The 19248-nt window shown below is 39.9% G+C and overlaps 1 protein-coding gene across 1 annotated transcript in view; it reads right to left on the minus strand.

Annotated features, from left to right (window-relative positions):
• Positions 1–19045, minus strand: part of GALNTL6 (polypeptide N-acetylgalactosaminyltransferase like 6) — a 488603-nt gene extending 469558 nt beyond the window's left edge. The window contains exon 1 of the mRNA XM_075499243.1: positions 18917–19045. Within this exon, the coding sequence (XP_075355358.1) occupies positions 18917–19045 (129 nt within the window). The remainder of the gene's footprint in view (positions 1–18916) is intronic.
• Positions 19046–19248: the final 203 nt, after the last annotated feature.

A 19248-nucleotide genomic window follows, 5' to 3' on the forward strand; every position in this document is an offset into this window, starting at 1 on the left:
ATTTTCATATTGGTTTATATTACATTCATTAAGAAAGGAATTGATACATACTCCAATTCATTTACTCTAACCATTTAGCTCTGAAAGGATATTTTGCCTTTCCAATCGTATGATTATAGAACACGTTAGTTTTGTATGAGCTCTGTACACAAGCAGGACATTGAGTAGCACAGTAGGTCAATCTTGGGGGGAAAAAAGTAAACTAAATGAAACTAGTTTGCTTTTTCAGCATTTCAAAAGAAATTATTAAAATAAGCATGAGGTGCTGAAGGTTGCACTTATAAATGTCATTACATTCTTGATAAAAGGTGCACAGGTTTTCAATCTGTGTGCCCTAAAGCAGTCTGTGATTCTCCTTATGGGTTTTTTTTTGTTCTTCCCTGCCAAAGTCAAACTTATTTTTAAGAGATTTTTCATGAGATAGCCCCTCACTATAACTGAAACATGCAATGTCTTGCTTCTGTAAATTTAAGTTCTGTTTGAAAGCATTATTGCTTTCCTCAAGTTGCAGAGCAGGTTTAAAGAGAACAATAGTCTCTAAAAATAAACATAATATATAACAGCCTCTCAGGCAATGCCAAATGCAATGGAAAAAGAGTGATGAGAGTTCTCCAACATGAGTTTTAATGAACCTTTTTCTCTCTTGTGTCAGTGCAAGTATCATTTATTTTTAAAGCAATCGGTCACAGCTTTCTGTTAGAATGATGGCCTCTTGACTGATTTTGTCGAAGTGCAGAACAATAAGGAATAATAATATTCCCAAGCTGGAAGTCAGTAATGAACAAAATTTGAAGTCAGCTAAAATGAAGTACTGTATGAACTTAGCTGTAAAGTATATGGGATATAAGTCTTCAGACTACAGGACATAAACCAACCACTAACTGACAAGGATTAGGAAGGAATAATTTTCCCTGTGGGCATGTTATTCCATAATCATCCATCACAGGAACTAAAAAAAAAAAAAAACCAAAAAAACAATAATAAAAAAAATCCTCTGTAACACCTCTTATTAGCCAGGGCTGGAGAGGGGCTGATGAAATTGTTATAAAAACAGATTTATCCAACACAGAAGTTAATATTTTCTAAATATACTGGGGTTATTCATTGCTAATAAAGTGAAAAAGGCAAACAGTTACAAACAAAAGCTAACCAATGTTTATTAAAAAAAGTTTACATAGTAAAATTAAGTAGTAGTAATTTTGGCCTAGTTCCTAATAATGCCCAGATTTTTAAAGTGACTCTTTATAAAAAGTGGGCAACTTTCCTTGGAAAACCACTGCTTCAGAGGAACTCTAAGACACAGGCACGTTGCTAAGCTATCTGAAGAAGCTCAGTCAGACCAGGTACCATCACAGGAACTTAAGTAAGAAACAGAAGTACACCAGGCCCACTAGGGCATCTTTCCTAATTGCAAAATCCTTTTGCTCTAGATACAGTCCTACACCCACTATTAAATGCTTTGTCTTTTTACAGCTCCCTGGTGACTGCATGTATAATTGATTACCGTATCATAGAAGGTGTTTGAAATCAGCTGCTTTTGCAGGAACAAGACTGATTCATGGCTTATAACAGCTCAGAGCCTGGTCTAAAAAAAGTGATAAAATGATGGAATTGTGCCCACAAATAAGTAAAGTGAAAGCCTCCATACTGACAAAATAGACTTGAAGAGATCACTCAAAGCAGAGACATCCAACAAAGTCTGTAGCAACAACAAATTTTTCTGGTGCATATGAAAAACTCCCATGTGTTGCCCTATTACAGTTTCAAGCAGCATCTTAGCTGTATACAACTCACTGCCTGGAAAGAAAGCCTAATTATATATGTAATCTTTTTATATAGGTTATGACATCACAAGCTCACTGGCCCCTCGAGTGAGGGCTCGCACCATCCTATGGAATTTGACTGGGAGAGAGAAACCATTAGGTGACAACAGGACAGTGGCTGTTCCTCAGACTAAGTTTTTCCCCTCTTTCAGCTAAGAGTGCATGAACTGAATCAGAAAAATTCCAAGACAGAGGGAAAGGAAAACCAAATTAGGAGCTGCCGAAGCTTTGCCTTGAGCCTGGTAAACTATCAGAGCTGCTGAAAGCTGATATACTACAGCCAGATTCCTCATCCCTGCTCCCACCTATTATTACTCTGCAGAAAGACACCCCAAGTAAATTTGGTGGCAAAGTTCAAATGATACTTTTTTTCGTATCTATTTGGCTGCTTAGAAGGAAGAGGGAAATGATGGAAATGGACAGTTTTCCATAATAGAAATAGTTCATATTGGTTGCTTGGGGAACCTTGAAGATTTAATGTAAGACTGAAAAATACTTGTGTGTCGCTAACCTGGGTGAAAAACCTCTCTAACTTTTCTGTCAGACAAATTTCTTCATTTTCCTCTCAAGGAGGAACAGTACAAGAATGACACCATGCATTTGGGGGTGTAAGATAATCACAGCTATCTTATCCTAGGGAAAAAGGCACATAAGTAGCCAGCTCCCTGCAGCGTCTACCAGAGAGCAAAGAGCCTTCAAGAAACCATTGTCAAGTAAAGCTGAGCAGTAACATCAGTCACACAATAATTATTAGTCATCTGGTTCTTATGTATCACTTTCTTCATCTTTGAAGCATTGAAAATTGCTTTCCAGAGGAAGTTTTCCTAGCTGCATCTTAAAGATAAGGGAAGCTAATCACAGAGAGATGAAATTATAAGCTACACATCGCAGAGGGACCGAAGAGTCATGAATAGAGCCTCAGTCGCCTAGGGACAGGCCAGTACTTGGTCATTCACACCACTTCCCAGCAAGAAATGGATCTGATATTTGGAAAAAGGCACATGTCTTATGTCAACTTAGCTTCTCAGAAAGAATATTGCTTATTCTCATCTCAATACATTTAAATAAATGAAATTATCTACAGATACTGCATGTCAGTTTTTAATCATTCTGCAATGTAGTTATACTTTTCCAACAGTCTTCCACTATTAATTTTTATGCAAAATAACCATAAGCAAATATAGCATGGTAAGGTGTTGGCAAGCCTTGATTCCGTAAAAATCTCTATTTCAATTTTCTGTTACACAATTGTCTGTTGCCACATTTTCTAACCTTTGAAATAAGCAGGGCTTTTCATACTAGATAATATTTTCCTTTGAGAATGAATACAATATGAACACAGTAATTGGTTTGTTTATACCTGTAGGCTAGCTAGTCACAATGTGAGAGTTTGGGGGTTTTTTTAATATAGACACTAAAAAAGCCTACTGCTATAAAAATTACTGCTTTTTCTATCTCTTTGAAAGTCTAAATCATCCTTGTTTATAGTTCAAATCAAATTCATAAACCAACAAGAGTTCACTCAAATTTTGTTTGGAAAAAATCACATCTCTGAAACCACTTGGAAGAAAGGCTGCTGTTCAGACACATACAAATCTCCTCCATGCATGAGTTCCAGTGAATATCACATCCGAATTATTTTTAAAACTCATTAATTAAACCACATGGTAACTACTAATCTTTATTTCATTAAGAAGATGCATCCCTTTTTAAACTTATCTTGGATTTACTTTCAAAATTGATTTTTTTTTCAAACTTATGTATTTATTATTTCTAATACACTCTTATGTTTTGTTTTCTCTTTCCAACTGGAACGTTTTGGGTTCACACTTTTCCTTCTATTTGCTTATAAATGCCAAATAAATTGTTGGCATTTAACATGAACTATGTCAGGGTGCAAACACTGTATGCAGGACTGTTAGCAGCCGTCAGCTCAAAACTACAGGTTTTTTAAGTCTTCATAAATATGGCTTTACTGAGTAAAAGCCTTTCAAAAACAGTGATACTGTTAGATTAATGCTACCTGATCTTATTTTTAAACCTATAAGAGCTGATACTTTTGTAAACTATTATTAGGTTAACTGCCATACTAACTGATTTCTTTTATCCACAGAAAAGACTTAGTCATCAGTGGTTCAAACTTCTCCCTCAGCCACTGCTTTGAAATACCACTTGTAGGGATGAGAAAAGGGTTTGGGGTCAACGCCTTCCAAGCCTTGGCCTCCTGACAGATTTTCTTCAGATGACTGTGATGTTGCCTAGGGTTTGGTAATAGCTATTATTGCTAGGTTACTTCATTGTGAACACCAGTTTTCAAAACGTATTTTGAAAACAGCAGGGAGAATGAAGATTTGAGAGGTTGCTTGGAGCACAAAAGAGGACATGAAAGAAGGTACAAAGGTTGATGCTGGAAACAAGTCAAAAGAAACTGCCTGACAGATGGCATCCCAGAAAGGAAGGACTCTATGGTAAGATTCAGATATGAAAGAGAAAGTCAGTCCAGATGGTGACTGACAGCACTGATTACAAAACTCAGTTCCCATTGAAGGCAATGGGAGCTTTACTCCAGTAATGAGGATGATGGCAATGAAGACTACTTTTTTGAAAATCCTGTTGTTTTGCTATGAAATACTCTGGAAGCACTTGTGTAATTCTAAAACTTAAGCCCTGACACCTGGTCAACAGTATAGTTGATAGTATCACACTGCAACTTGTATATACAAGCTAGGACTATATAGCAGTCATGCATTTAGGAAAGAGAGAAAAAACAAATTTCTACATCCTACATAGAAGTACAGTGCAGGAGCAGGTTTTAGCAAATATGCATGCACTGCTCTGGGGAGACCTTATTGTGGCCTTTCAATATATAAAGGGGGCTTATAAGAAAGATGGAGAGAGACTTTTTACCAAGGCCTGTAGTGTCAGGACAAGGGGCAACAGTTTTAAACTGAAAGAGGGTAGATTTAGACTGGACAAAAGGAAGACTTTTTTTATGGTGAGGGTATTGAGACACTGGGACAAGTTGCCCAGAGGAGTTGTGGATGCCTCATCACTGGAAGTGTTCAAGGTCAGGCTGGACGGGGCACTGAGCAATCTAACCTAGTGAAAGATGTCCCTGCCCGTGGCAGGGGGGTTGGACCAGATGATCTTTAAGGTCCTTTCCAGCCCAACCCATTCTATGATTCTAAAACTAAATTCCAGGAGAGTTCTTTGAAAACACCTTTTCCATCTTACTGTGTACTGCTTTGCATTAGCAACTTCACATTATGCTATTCACTTAAAAAAGAAAAAAAAAAAAGGGAAAAAAGAGAGATGAGCTTTTATCTTCACCAGTTACTGTCAGCAAACCCTTAAGTGGTGTTCTGGTAAGCACCTGGCAAATCCCTGACCAGCTCAGCCTATAGAATGCTAATGAATAAGGTTTCCTGTAAGTAACCTCTACTGAGGCAGGGGGAAAAGGAAAAGATTTTTTCTTTATTCTTAGCTGGTTAAGACACACATTCCTGTGGTAGATTCTATTCATACTGAAATCCAAAATACAGCCTTGACATCAAACAAAGTCCAATACCAGAAAAATGGGAACCATTTGGAAATAGCAAAACATCACATTTATATCTACAAGTACTCAAGAGTTCAAGTTATAGAGGAATGAATGTACATCTCTGCACATATTCCACAGAGTAATTTAAATATTTTAAGGCCATAATCTCCTCTTTATATGCAACGTATCAATGTAGGCAAATATTTCCCTTCAGTATTAAAAAAAAAAACAAACTGAAATGAAAACCACACCCCCCCAACCCACATATACTGACACAATACCACGATCTCAGACTTAAGATGTTCCTTATGACACTACCATATTCAACATGTCCTTCTTTTATCCTGAGGAGGAAAAAAATTAACACTATTTAGGAGAGAGAAAACGAGAAAATGTTGCATAAAAATTAAAAGCAAGCTAAGTACACAGAAGACTCTGGGATCCTATTGCTAGCACCTAACAGAGGATGGTGATGACGGGGATCAGTGCCCCTAAGTATCAATTAAAGATTAGAATCTTGAAATTGTGTCTTTAGTCTCCCTCAAACATTAATTCATGCACCAAGACATGCATGTATAATAGGAACAAGCATATTGTTACAGTTACACTTAGTCTAAGGGGCGTGCTTTCTTGGTGTGCCACACCTCAAATTCATTGTGGAGCTGCAACACCGAACCTGTCTGGCATTTCTTACTCTTTCTGGCTTACCACAGCACTCTCCAGCATCCAGTAACTCATTCAAAATCTCCTCCCGTTCCACAACTTGATTTCCTATCAGCAGCTACTATGGATGACTTCAACTTACACATTATTAGTTTAAGAATGACTTTTTATAAAAGTCAGACAAAAAGGTCCATCTAGCCAACTATCTGTTTCTGACAGTCATCAACAGCAAATCCTAAAGACAGATATAAATACACAGCAAACCACTTCCCTATAATACCCTTCCAGCCTCCCTGTACCACAAATAACAGTGATTTCCCACTTGTGCTCCAAAACCGGGGGTAAAACACACTTCCTTCTTACGATTTCCAGTCTGGTGTACCTCACAGACCACCTTAATGGCTACATCACTTCACATTTAAACGCTGCTTGACACCCCGCTCTGCCCAGCCATGGCAAGCGTGACTCAGGGACCCCAAGCCCCACATCAGCGCATTACCAGGCCTCAGCACTGTTCATGTCCACGGTGCGGTGGGGAAACCGAGGCCCTCCTCTCCACATGCACTGCTGTTCCTCAGACACCTTCTGCAAAGCCTGTCTCTGGCTACGGACATCAAAAAACACCACGAAGCATTGGGAAGCGAAGTAAGGCAGCCCCACTAAGAATCTCCCCCTGGTTTTGGCAGGAGCTCCTAAGAGTATCACCAAGCTACAGTTTCCACACCAAAACATCCTGAACTGCTCAGTCCTTCCAACCTTCAGGCTGCAAAGGAAGAGAGAGACTGTTTTGTCCGAGTACAGGTGTAGTAGCATGGGTCTGTTAAGCTGGGGGGATACAGAAGGGGCGAGTGCACTGATACCTAACACGCCATAAGCAGCGCCCACACCTCACTAACTTTTCCCTTTGTATCAGAAGACAAGCCTGTTTTCTCAGAGCACTACTACAAAAAGGTGACCACGTACAACAGAAGAAAACAAGCTTATAGAGTCTCCTCTCAAGAAGGAGCCTTAGTTTGCTACATAAAAATACGAAGCATGCTTTATTCACACATTTTCAATTCACTACGACATTAAAAGTCCACAGGTCATGTTTGTACGATGCGGTTAACATAAAACTAAGAGCTTACTGCAATCAAAATAAAATATTCCTCACTGGCACTACTTCAATAATTGACCTAACCTGGGGTCATTTTAAAACAGTTTAAAATGCATCATTAATCCAGGGTATTCCAAAGCAGCTTTACTAATGTGCCATAATAAATTAGAATAGAGAAGCAAGGTTGCAGTTATTGTTCTTTTTTTTAAATGCATGCTGTGATAACAATATATGCCAGAGATACAGATTAGAGCAACATGAAAGAGAAAGCATAGGAAACATGATAGCAACATGACTTAGAAGTTCCAGAAATATACTTGATGGGATATATTGTCCTTATTCTTCTCCTGGCTGTACATTTTCCTTTCTTTCGTATTTCCTTCCTGTCACTTCCATCCTAACACGCTGGCAGCTTCTCACTCTCCATTATCATTACGAGAGAGTAGCTGGTCTCTCTAACAACCAGATCAGTAAATCGGAGGTTAATCTGCAATATGAAGAAGGTTACTAAATGGAAGAGAAGGTCAGTCGTTTGATTATTTTAGATCACACATGTCAGGAGAAAAGCAGGTTAGCAAAGTATATTGTAAAAATGGCAGCCTTGGGCAATTATTTTTTGAACAAAGTTGTGTATGGTCTCCTGAAGAGATGTATATGAGAGTCCATTGTCTAAAGAGTAGAAACGACTAACAGGAAAGATTGGGAAGAATCAAGGGCAGAAAAGAAACAAGCCAACATCTTTATTGCCTACACATTTCAAGACTTAGAAAGGAAAAAAAGTCCAGTAGATCGTCTAAAGTTATCAGTGTTCAAAAACTGAACATAAAGCCAGCCCACATACAATCTGTGCATAAAGAGGGAGGGGAGACCAAAACAAACCAAAAATCCACATTTATTTTAGAAAAACCTGGAAAATGCCAAAGACACTGTAGATTGTACTGAATTTATACTCATAAACATACACTTTCCCATGTATTTGCATGGTGTCTTTCACAAAATCATTCCATTCCTCTTAAGATTGTTAGGGCATGTTACATTAGGGAAAACAAACTCCCTCTCCCTGTAGGAAGCAAAGATGGTCTCCTCACCTCCTCCTGCCCATAAACAAATATACACATGCGTGTATGTGTGTGTGTATATATATATATATATATAAATTAAAGGAAAAACTCAAAGCCCACACTAATAACAATTTCTGAAGAATCTAGTCTACTAACAATTTCTTTACAGTGCATTGAAGAGTCTCAATTCACTGAATTTTAGTTTTAAACTCAATTTGGTAAGTTTTTACTCTCGTAAGTCACAGAACAAACGTCACTACAACAGAAGAAAAAGGCAAGTTTTTCCAAGACCGCTGTCTGAAGGGGTTACAATGTGCACAGGCAGTAAATACACGTCCTGGGCTTGATCTCCTGTGTTCATTTGTCACACACATCCATTTGAGATGCAGAAGCAGGTTGCTGCTTAGCATGATGCCATCTCCATTTCCCTTCTCCCAATATAAAACACAATTTTTCTTCATTGCTTCTGAAGGAGACATCTGTTGTGCGTCTTGAGCATTTGAAGAAAAATTTCTCTCACTTGTTCATATTGAAGCTGCTTCAATGAAAACACCTTTATCTTCAGCGACTGCACTATTATTCTGTGTGGGGTCAGCATATGAACTGCAGCACTTGGGATTTCTGAGTAGTAATTTGCCGAGATACCACCTCAGTTTTATAAAAAGTAAGTCTCATGTTAATAACACCTCTTTGTCAAGCCGTTTCTCTCCGCGCTTTGTGTATGGATGGCTTAAACAACATCTCGGCATCTTTAGTGCTCTTGGTGCATCCTCTCCTCAGCAAGGAGGAGGGAAGCAAGGAAGCCCTCCTGCCCTCCTCTGCAGCCCTTCCTGCACACATGGCCTGTCTGTTTGCAGGGCTCAAGACACCAGCTTTCAATTTTGGTTTTAAATTCCGTTAGTATATATAGGCAGTTGGTGGAGGTGAACGCAATTTCACTTTCACGTTAGCAAAGCATAGGCTAATATACATGTTCTGGCTGTGCTTTCATTGGGCTTGTATCTCTTAAATGGATTACTTTAGGGAAAATGGAGAGATAAAACCACTCTTCTCTCAGACTGCTATATAGATCAAGAAGTAATATAGATCAAAATAAAATCTGACCATCATTAGGAGGAGTGTCTCCATATACTTGGAGAAAGTCCCACCGCTTCACCATCATTGGGAATCATGTCAAGGATGCCCTTATGCTGAAAGATTTAATCTGATGTGAACCACAGGTTAAATATATTGCAGGAATATTTTGCTGTGTGGCTTTTGCATGTCATTTTTGAGTTTTCTGCTAATTTTTACAGCCATCCCAAGTACTTTTTATGTCCATGTATGCTGTGTCTCTAACAACTTTGTAACTTTAGTGGAGAATGCACTACTTAACGTCATAAAAGTTCTGGATTTACATTTTTATACTGGTGTTATAATTGCAAAATTTGATCGGCAATATGACTGTCACTTTAGTTTGTTTTGAGCAATTCTGGAAAAACAACATCCGATCAAGCCTGTCATTCATTTTGTATCCATATCAAATGCAACTTAAAATGTAGTCATTTATCAGAGCCTGAAAAATAGCAATATATTTCTTGTAGGATGGCATTAATGTGTCTTTTTCATGCATTCCCCATGCTAATGTGAAACTACCACTCTGTAGAAAAAGCAATCAAAAAATTTCCAAGATTCAAGCAATCCAATATAATAATTTACCCAGCAATCAAATGAGATATCAAAAACATTAAAGAAGCTGAAACATGTTTTTCCAAAAAAAAACCCCAAACAAAAAGGAGAGAAAGAGGCAAGAGACGGAGGTGTGCTGCTATGTGTAAAATAAGAGGGCTTTCCCCATTGAAGGGCCACAGTAGGTATTTCGCCTCTCATATTAAAAAAAATATATATAAAGAAGTGAACTACTGCATTAAACCATGTATTATATTCTGTGCAAGACACAACTCAGAGCTGGTGAACCACTGAAGGATACTGGTTTGGCACAAGATTTGGTACAATTTACGGTCTCTTCTCCAGTTATCTATCTCTGGCTAACTACTGCTGCATCTGTGCAGGCTTTGCCAGGGACTGGCAAAATTTTGCCAAGGGAACAGTTAATCTGTGCAGAAGAGAGATTTCAGTTGCCAATATGTGTTGGAGCTAACTCTTGTGGGTGGGCATATCTCAAACCTCCCAAGTACGTGTGCACTTGTTCGACCTTGCCTTCTCTGACACAACCATGTAAAGCTTCAGCAGCATTACCCAAATGTTACATTAGAAACACAACTTTTAGCCCAGGGATTGGATGACAAAACAGAAAGACAAACCGCCTGTGACAGACAATTATCTAATGCAAAACTGGGATATTTTAATCACAGTGAGGCAAAAACATATGGGATAAAATACTTACCTCACACTACAGAAGCTGTTAACTTTGCAGGAATACATGTGCAGGGCCTGTATTTCCCAGACATTGGCTCTAAACAGAGACACAGGGAGCCCTTGCTCTTCCCCATCTTCATCTATAAATAGAACTTGTCACAGGCTGGCTATAAAATGTTCTTGCTTGTCCTAAGCATTGGTTTGCATTCTCCTAATACTTAATTTATAGAAAACTATTTTCAGAGAGCAACAATAAGTAAACAGGCTAAAATTTTCTAAACAAACTCATCTGTTATTCTATTTTAAGTACAAGTATGAAAAATTATGCTTCTTTAAGCAAATGAGCACCTTAAGTTAGTCTGATAAATCTACACTTACACACTTCAGTGAGCAATCCAATTTCTAAAGCACCCTGTATTAACACTGGTGTCCTGACCAAATTCTAGTTCAGATAATTACTGCGCCTAGCTAAACCTCTTAGCAGTATCGCATCCTGTCATAAACCACTGTATAGCACAGAAGTAAACTGTTAATCGCCATCTTAAGCACGGAATCAATGGTTTATCGCTGATCGATGAAACGTTTAAGTTGTATGGGCCAGATTTTCTAGTCTACTATGTCCAATTTGCACTGTAAATTTGCCATTAAAAAAAAAAAGCCACTGGCAAAGTGTAGGAAACTGCCCTGGACATAGTAACTCTTAGCTGGCACAAACCCGACAGAAGTTTCAGGGCACTGCACATTCACGACACTGCCAGATGTCACCAATCTCCAAACTCCTTGCTGCTGCAAGAGTTACTGCTCACATGGCTCTGAAGAAGACATGCAAATATTCTTCAACTACTTCAGGGAAAAGTCTGGCAGATAGGCTTAAACTGTTGTGGAGGTGGTTTCAGATGATCCAATGAAGCATCTGTCAAATGCCGTTATGTCCTGTCACCAGAGATTTGGCTGAAAAATTCAGGCATTGGATGGCAACCAACAGCTGGAGGTGATGGCAGGAAAGGGATGCTGTAGTTATCTGTTAAAGCCACATGTGGCTAGATGAAAGCCTCGTATTTCTGCTGGTGACTGCTTCCTAAAGTGAGGACAGAGGTCTTCAATAAACAGGATCTGACCAGAAGAAAGAGGGGATAGGAAATTCCTTCAATAAGACCTGCCAAGAGATCTTAAAATGGCAACGTAAGAGAACATTGTCCCTGTGAAACACTACCTTGAACAGGAACATGGCAGCTCTGACCCTGCAGAGTACAAACACCTGGAAAAGAGTGGGACATTGTAGCCTATATATTTCTATGTTAGCTGCACATACACCTCATCGTTTTTATTCCTACAATTCTCTTAATATATTGCTATTAGTTTGGCAATTAAATACCTGACTTGAATCACCAGGTGTTTGCATAGACTTGGAGTCATGTCACCTTCTCTGTGAAGAAAGATGTATGAAAAGTATGGAAATGAAGGTGAAGAATTTGAAAGAGAAGCATGAAATCCTGTTAAATTCCTGCAATAGATTTTCTTCCTCTCCTTTACCTCTTGAGCAAACCTCCTCAAGTAGGTCTCTTCTATAGCGTTTTTTCATAAAGAAGAGGGAAAGGATTTCTCTGTTGAAGACATATTTTGAGAAAGATCACCCCGCCAAGCCCATCACCCAGTGAACCTCCTCCAAATGTGACAATTGTCAAAACCAGTTTGAAACCAAGGAATCACAATAGAGCTTGACCTTAAAAACCAGTTTACACTGGAATTCTCAGAAAGGACTTGGTTCAGCAGGTTGACATCTCCTAATAAAGCCTTTTCACATTTTAAAGAAACATTGAAAAAAATGGGACTGCTATTTCTTTCAGTCAGCGTAATTTGGTCTCTTGACAGTGAGGAACATTTATGATAGATGTGGGATTTTTAGCTTGGGATTCCTGAGCTGCATTGTATTTAACTTGTCAACCTCTGAGTTACTTTTTTTCAGCCTTATTTAAAGTAAACAAACATGTCGGCTCCTGGCCCCTATCCATCGAAATAGTTAGCATACACTCAGTTTTGCTGAAGTCAATTGCTATAAATGTGTGCATCAGCATATCACTAGACAAAGACCATACGTTACCTGTCTGAGCATTTAAAAAAAAAAAAAAAAAAGCTGAATTGTTCTTTCTTCTATATGTGAACAGACACCTGCCTACACACATGCTTGCATCTCCGCTGAACAGCACGCGCAGTGGCACGGTGCAGCCTGGCTCCAACCAGGATGCACCTACGGTACCGCTGCAGGTCCCCAGACCCAGACACAAGAGCTACATTCCCTGCCCAGGGAGGTGAGGAAGTTTAGGAAAGAAGTGAGCATCATGTCCCAGTGAGGGGACAAAACACAGCTCGGGTACACCCCTCTAATCAGCGAGCAATCTTGCATCTCACTGCTTTGATAAGGCCATGGAGTCCCCCTCATTGCAGTGGTCTTTCTGCAAGTCCAAATGTTGGCATGCACAGAGGTTTCTTGGCCTTGCATTTTGATTTGGATTAATCGGAAATGACTGTGCTTAAAAAAAAAAAAAAAAAAAAAGGGTAACTACGCACAATAATATTATCTGAAATGCATTACAAATGCCGAGTTAAATGGAAAGAAAACTAAATATAGAACCCAGTCCATTTTATCCTGTAAGGTATACTCTGTTTAGTAACATTCCTAAAAATTGATAGGTATTAAATTAACCACAGGAGGGCTCCCTCTGGTATACTGAATACAACAGAAACATACTGTTAATTGCCAAAAATAATATTGTATCTTAAAAGTAACAAAGATTTTAGACCTCAAACGATATTTTCCTCAGTAGGCTCCATTATATACAGGGGAATAAAATTATACAATTCCGATAAAGAAGTGAATTACAGAAGTGTTAACTGTATGACTGTTAAATGGCAAATGCAGACTGCCAAAGCACTGCGTTTTAAGACGCTAAGCTCTGTTTTGCCGTGCCATGTATAGGGGCTCTTGGAGCTGACACCAGCCCAGCAATGAACAGGGCTGAGGAATAAGAGAGGATTGAACACATCGGGTCCCAGCTGCTGCTCTGGGGAGAGAAACGAGGACTTGCTCCCAACAGCACATGCATAGAAACTGAGAAACTGAGCATAGAAAGTGAGGCTTCATTTTTATCAGTATTTTTTATGGTCAGCCATGCACTCTCCCAAAACAGTACAAATGAATGTTAGCGATAGTCAAGCAGCTACTTCTGTCGACTTGGGCCTGTTTGTCACTCTGTACTTTATTTACTCTCCTGTTAAAGAGAAAAAAAAACTCTCCTGCCTCACAAGTTTGTGGTGAAAGCGAAGGTAAGTAAGGTAACCGAGACAGGGGAACTAAATAGATAAGTAACTGACTGTGTCCTGACAGTGCAATCATAGGAAATAGGTGTCTATTTGTGTCCTAACCAAACCATACTTCGCACAAGATTTTGTAGCTGTTGAAATCAACTGGGAAAGCAAGGGAAATACAGGTAAATGGGAAAAAAAAAAAAAGAAAGTTTCACTTTCAAGATGCAGCTTCAGAAACAGAATTCACCAACCCAAGCTTTGTATTTCACTGGCATCAACAGCAAGTAAACAGAGTTAACTGTCCTGGAACAATTACGATTATCAGAACCTGGGTACTAAACAGTAGGAAACATTGCACTTTGGGGTGAATTTAAATGTTCACCTCTTTCACAGACTTCGGAAACTAATGACTGTTTGCAAGACAGATTTCAGGCTGAAACCGCTTCCTGGATTCCAGAGCCACGGCCAGTACTTTCACAGCCACCAGGCTTGGAAGGTGGATTCTGTGCCTGTTTGCCAACTACAATGCAGGCCCAGGATTTGTAAGAACTAAGTTCTCCTTATCCCGAGGAGTTCATGTAAATCCGTACCTCACACGTCCCAAGAGAAAGACCTAATCATGGGGCTAACCAGACAAAAATACAGAATTCACAGGACAAGGGAAAGAGTGTCCCATGGAACAACGCTTTCCCCTGACAGCACGGCTGTAGCGTGGACTTTCCTCTGGGCACCACGCAAGCACCGAAAGAAAAAGGGCCAACCCCATTGCGAGCTCCTCCCGCAGAAGTGCCTAAATCAGGAGGTTAAAGTAGCATGGCCCATTGCGCCAAAGCACAAGTGAAACAAAGTCAGGAATCTACCTTCTTTTTTCCTTACTTTACACATCAGAAAGCATTTCAGTAATACACCTATGAATAAGTATTACAGAGCATCTGTGACTAAGAGATGCTGCTGTTCAATCCAATTCTAAGTGAGGACATTTGACAGCGGGAAGCAGGGAGATGACAACTGACTGAAAAAAAGTACCAAATGAAGTTGAAATGCATTAGGGGTTACTTCGCTAGACTGCCCTCCTTTCAGCCAACCACACTGGCATCCCATAAAAACAAAAAGAAATGTCTCTCAACACTTGTCACCAAATACCTGTGTTACGGACAGTGGAAAGCTGCTGCAGGAAATGTGGTTATTTTACGTGAAGTTATTTTGCACATATTGGAAGTATATAAACAGACAAGGATAAAGCCTTATTGTAGCTAAATAAAGTAGCACTAACTTTAGCTAGCATCTGATAACCAGGTTCGGACTAGGATTACATCCTACTGGTTGTACTGCATTGTTGCTTTTCCTCCACAGAAAACAAAACTGAAATGAAAAGTTTTATCAGTATAACTTAGTATCCAAACACCCTGGGCTTGGGATTTTGTCAAAAGAAAAGATCAGAGAGGATACTTATATATCACATACATAATATCTCAGTGACCAAAAAAAAAAAACCAAAGTTAAACTAACTGTAAAAACTGTAATCAAAACTCAAGGACAGCACAATGTGTTAAGGAATTTATAAGTCTTTTTTTTAAAAAGGCAATTCAATTTCCCTTATTCCCATAGTACAGCAAGGAAGACTGACTTAAAAAGACTTAAACCAGAAATTGATTATATTTTTTTCCTCACATGTACCACTTTATTGTCAAACTCTATGTTACGGAGATCTCGTTGCTCTATGTAACTCAGAACCTTAGTATCTGTACCTTTACCCTTGAAGTTCCACTTGTGATAAACCAAAAGTGAATAACAATTATCAAAATATAAAGACCAAGTCTATCAAGATCCCCAAGTGAAAACCTTAGGAAAATATGATAGGCTAAAAAAGTAAGTTTGTATGAAACAATTAGAGGTTAATAATGCTCATAGAATTAATGTACAGTGATCAAAACCATTAACGCGGTCTGAAATCAGGGTTGTCAATACCATTTTCTCATCTTTTAATCTTTCCTAAAGAAGAAAAGAAGAGCTTCTCTGCTCAGAAACAGAATGTGCACAATGACAAAAAAATACTCTTATGTAACTTATTGCAGTACTATTTTAAAGAATAACAACGTCAACATATTTTGTCACATCAGAATTTCTAGGTAGCACTAAAGAGCACAAGTGCCCTCTTCCAGGCACTGGGAATGACACAGTCCCCAGGGGACACTGTTCTACACATTGATAGAAAATTTTTGCATTGTGGACTGCTTTTGAACAGCTTCTCTGCTTACTGCTGTCAGGATGTCAATGCCTCCTCCATCAGCCTGTTATCCCTCCTTCGCTCCAGTGCTGTGGCAAGCAGCTTAGGTGGTGGGAGAGGCTGACAGAGTCCTCATTCACAGGGAAGTTTGGGGATGTCTGCTTTAGCAATGCATTGGCAAGTTTAATTTTCAACTAGTCAGAAAATCAGGATTTCACCATGCCATCTCCTCAAAAAAAAATGAAGATCAGCAACATTAATTTAATTGCTATTAAAACAAGATGGCATTACTGCCAAGGTCAGAATACCACTAGACACACATTTTACCCATGAGGGCAAAGCCATTTCAGCCTATGGCTAAGTCATTGACAGCTCTGCCACTCTTCCATGGTCAGGACGTAGCATAGCAGCCTGACTGTACATCACTGTCTCATGTGCTGACTCTACATACATACCTATGTAACCTAACACAACTTTAGAATATATAAGAAAAGTCTGCTGCAGTTTCAGTAGGACTGACCTTTAAACTTGTGTTGTCACACTAAATATTGAGTAATTGAACACCTCAAGGGCAAAGAATGACTGCATTGAGTGTTGAAATTCTCGCATCTCCTACTAACTTCATGGGGAGGGAAAGTTATATTTCTACTATGAAACTATTTCACTATTCTAATGTAGTCTTTTATAGTATTACCTCATTTCTAGTGTAGTCTCAAAGAAATACACTGACCATCTTATCACAATTTCCTTTAAATTTAAAAGAGTTGAACTCAAAACTTGTATTTCAACCCTTGTTCCTCGTATGCATTTTGGGCTATAACGTGCACATCAAAAGACACAAGTGCCATAATTGCATTACTCACCTCTACTTCAGCCTGCTATCCTCACTGGGTAATAACATTGCCAACATGACTTCAATTCTGACAGTGATAGTGGAATTACGTTAGAGTCAGCTGTAAGGTTCAAAGTTTCATTGCTCATCTTTATTGTTTTCCCATTAAACAGTCCCATTACTGCTCAATTAGTATTCGGGTGGGGAGAAAAAAAAAAAAAAAAAAAAGGAAAAAAAGGAAGCTAGTAAAAAGCCCCTTTCAGAAAACCTAGGATTTAAAATTTGCTGGGGTCTCATTAGCAAGTCTCACTAGCCCTTCACGTATGGTCAGCTGCTGATCTCCAAGGTTTTCTTCCACCATTTTATCCAGAACTTTTTTTTTTTTAAAAAGTTATGGGTTTTTTTTAAAAAAAAGTTATTTCCCTTTGAGTGCTATCTAGTCATGCTCTACTTAGGGTGCAGTTGTGAATATTAGAAATTTCATCTTATGTCAAGGCATATGTCTTTTAAAGAGCCATGAAACAAACATGGAAATCATTATTTGCATTGAACACCTTAGTTTTCCTAAATCACAAAGGAAATTGGAAGCTGCAAAGATTACAGTATGCACCTTGTAAACTAGTGACAGACACTTATGATCGTGTATAATTTTCTTTCAACAGAAATTACTTCCAACTAAAATCTAGCACCTGACACCTACTGCATTTTAAAACCATTGGAAAGATAAAGTAAGCTTCAAATTAAGAAGCTATCCCTAACTTCCTCCTGTAGTAATAAAGTATCTTCCATTCAGCATATTTCATTAACCAAAGTTAGGATACTTTGGAAGACTAACTTCTGTAATGGATAGCTATATTAACAACGAATGAAATATGTTATTGTTCAATTGAAGCCGTTGACTTAAATACATTTAGTATGTGGAAAGTGCATTATATACATGGGCGATGACCCTTGAAATTAAGACTACTAATACACTAAAATGATACATGATGCTAATACACTCTAACATGAAGGCTATGCAAGTGGTAAACAAACTAAAAGATCAAACGATCCCATAATTTCTTACTAATGATCTATGAAATATTTATATTATATTTAAATTACACTGACAATTACAATGTAGGAGCATAGCACTGTTGAAGAGAGCAAATATAAGCTTTGGTAAATTACAGGCAGGCTTTTAAAGCACTGCATTACAACAACTCCCTAAAACTAAACTTCACTTAATGCAGGTCATACTGTGATTTATGAGCCATACATAAACCCAGCGAGTTGAAGAATAACTTAAGAAAAAAATAGCCTATGTCAGCTGCTGTTATTAATAACGGTGATTGAGGAGATTGTAAACTGGAAACATTTAAAAGTTCGTTGTGACAGCAGTCTGACAAGCAGTTACACACAGCGTAGTTGTATCAGGTCCCATTACTAACATTCAGAAGAGAAAGAGACTGCCAGCCGTTTCTGTCGAGTTTTCAACAGAAAGGAAGAGGAAACAAAAAACCGAGGCGGTTAGTTACCTAGATGGATCCCGAGCAATTTTAGCGGACATACAGCCACACACCGGTTCAAGAAGTGTAACAGATAGGCAAACAAATAAAAGTTGCGGTAAAAACTCCGCTTCCCGTAATGAAAATTAGGGACCAGCATCACCCTTGGCTAACCAACGAAGCATGCAAAACCCCACGTCCTCCTAATTTCACTGCCGGCTTCTGCGACTGCTCACCCTTGCCCTTCCCGGGGAAACCCAGCCCGGCAGGCTCATTTGCTCGCCCACAACTTTCTCTCTCCAGCGCGGAGGCAGGACACGCACATGTCCTGCGCTCCCCTCCCCGCACCGTACCGGCGGCCGCCGCGCCCCGGGCCCCTCCGCCGGCGCCGGGCCCCACGCAGCCCCCGTGGGGCGAGCGCCGGGGCCGCGCCCCGAGAGGCGGCAGCCCGCCGTCCGCCCGGCGCGGCGGGGCACCGCGGAGCGCGGCGGGGCAGCGCTCCCCGGGCGGCTTCGCACCTACCTGCGGCTCGGCGGGCTTCACCAGGTGCTTTTCCTTGTAGAGAGACCAGAGGCCGATGTCGGGCAGGAAAATCAGCGCCGCGGTGAAGAGCAGCGTCATTTGCAGAAACCTCTTCTGTTTCCTCTTCATGGCCAAAACCGGGCTGCTCTGGCGACGGCGGCAGCAGCAACAGCGGCTACCCCCGCACCGCCGGGCCAGGTCCTTCCCTCCCCGCTGTCCCTCGGAGGGGCCCGGCGCCGCGGAGAAACTTCGCCCGCCCGCCTCACGACCGCCCGCCCCGTGCCCGGGCGGGGCCGCCCCCCGCGGCGGTGGCGGCGGCGGCGGGGCCGGAG

This window comes from Mycteria americana, chromosome 4 (genome assembly GCF_035582795.1).
Source record: "Mycteria americana isolate JAX WOST 10 ecotype Jacksonville Zoo and Gardens chromosome 4, USCA_MyAme_1.0, whole genome shotgun sequence".
In the NCBI taxonomy this organism is placed as follows: domain Eukaryota; kingdom Metazoa; phylum Chordata; class Aves; order Ciconiiformes; family Ciconiidae; genus Mycteria; species Mycteria americana.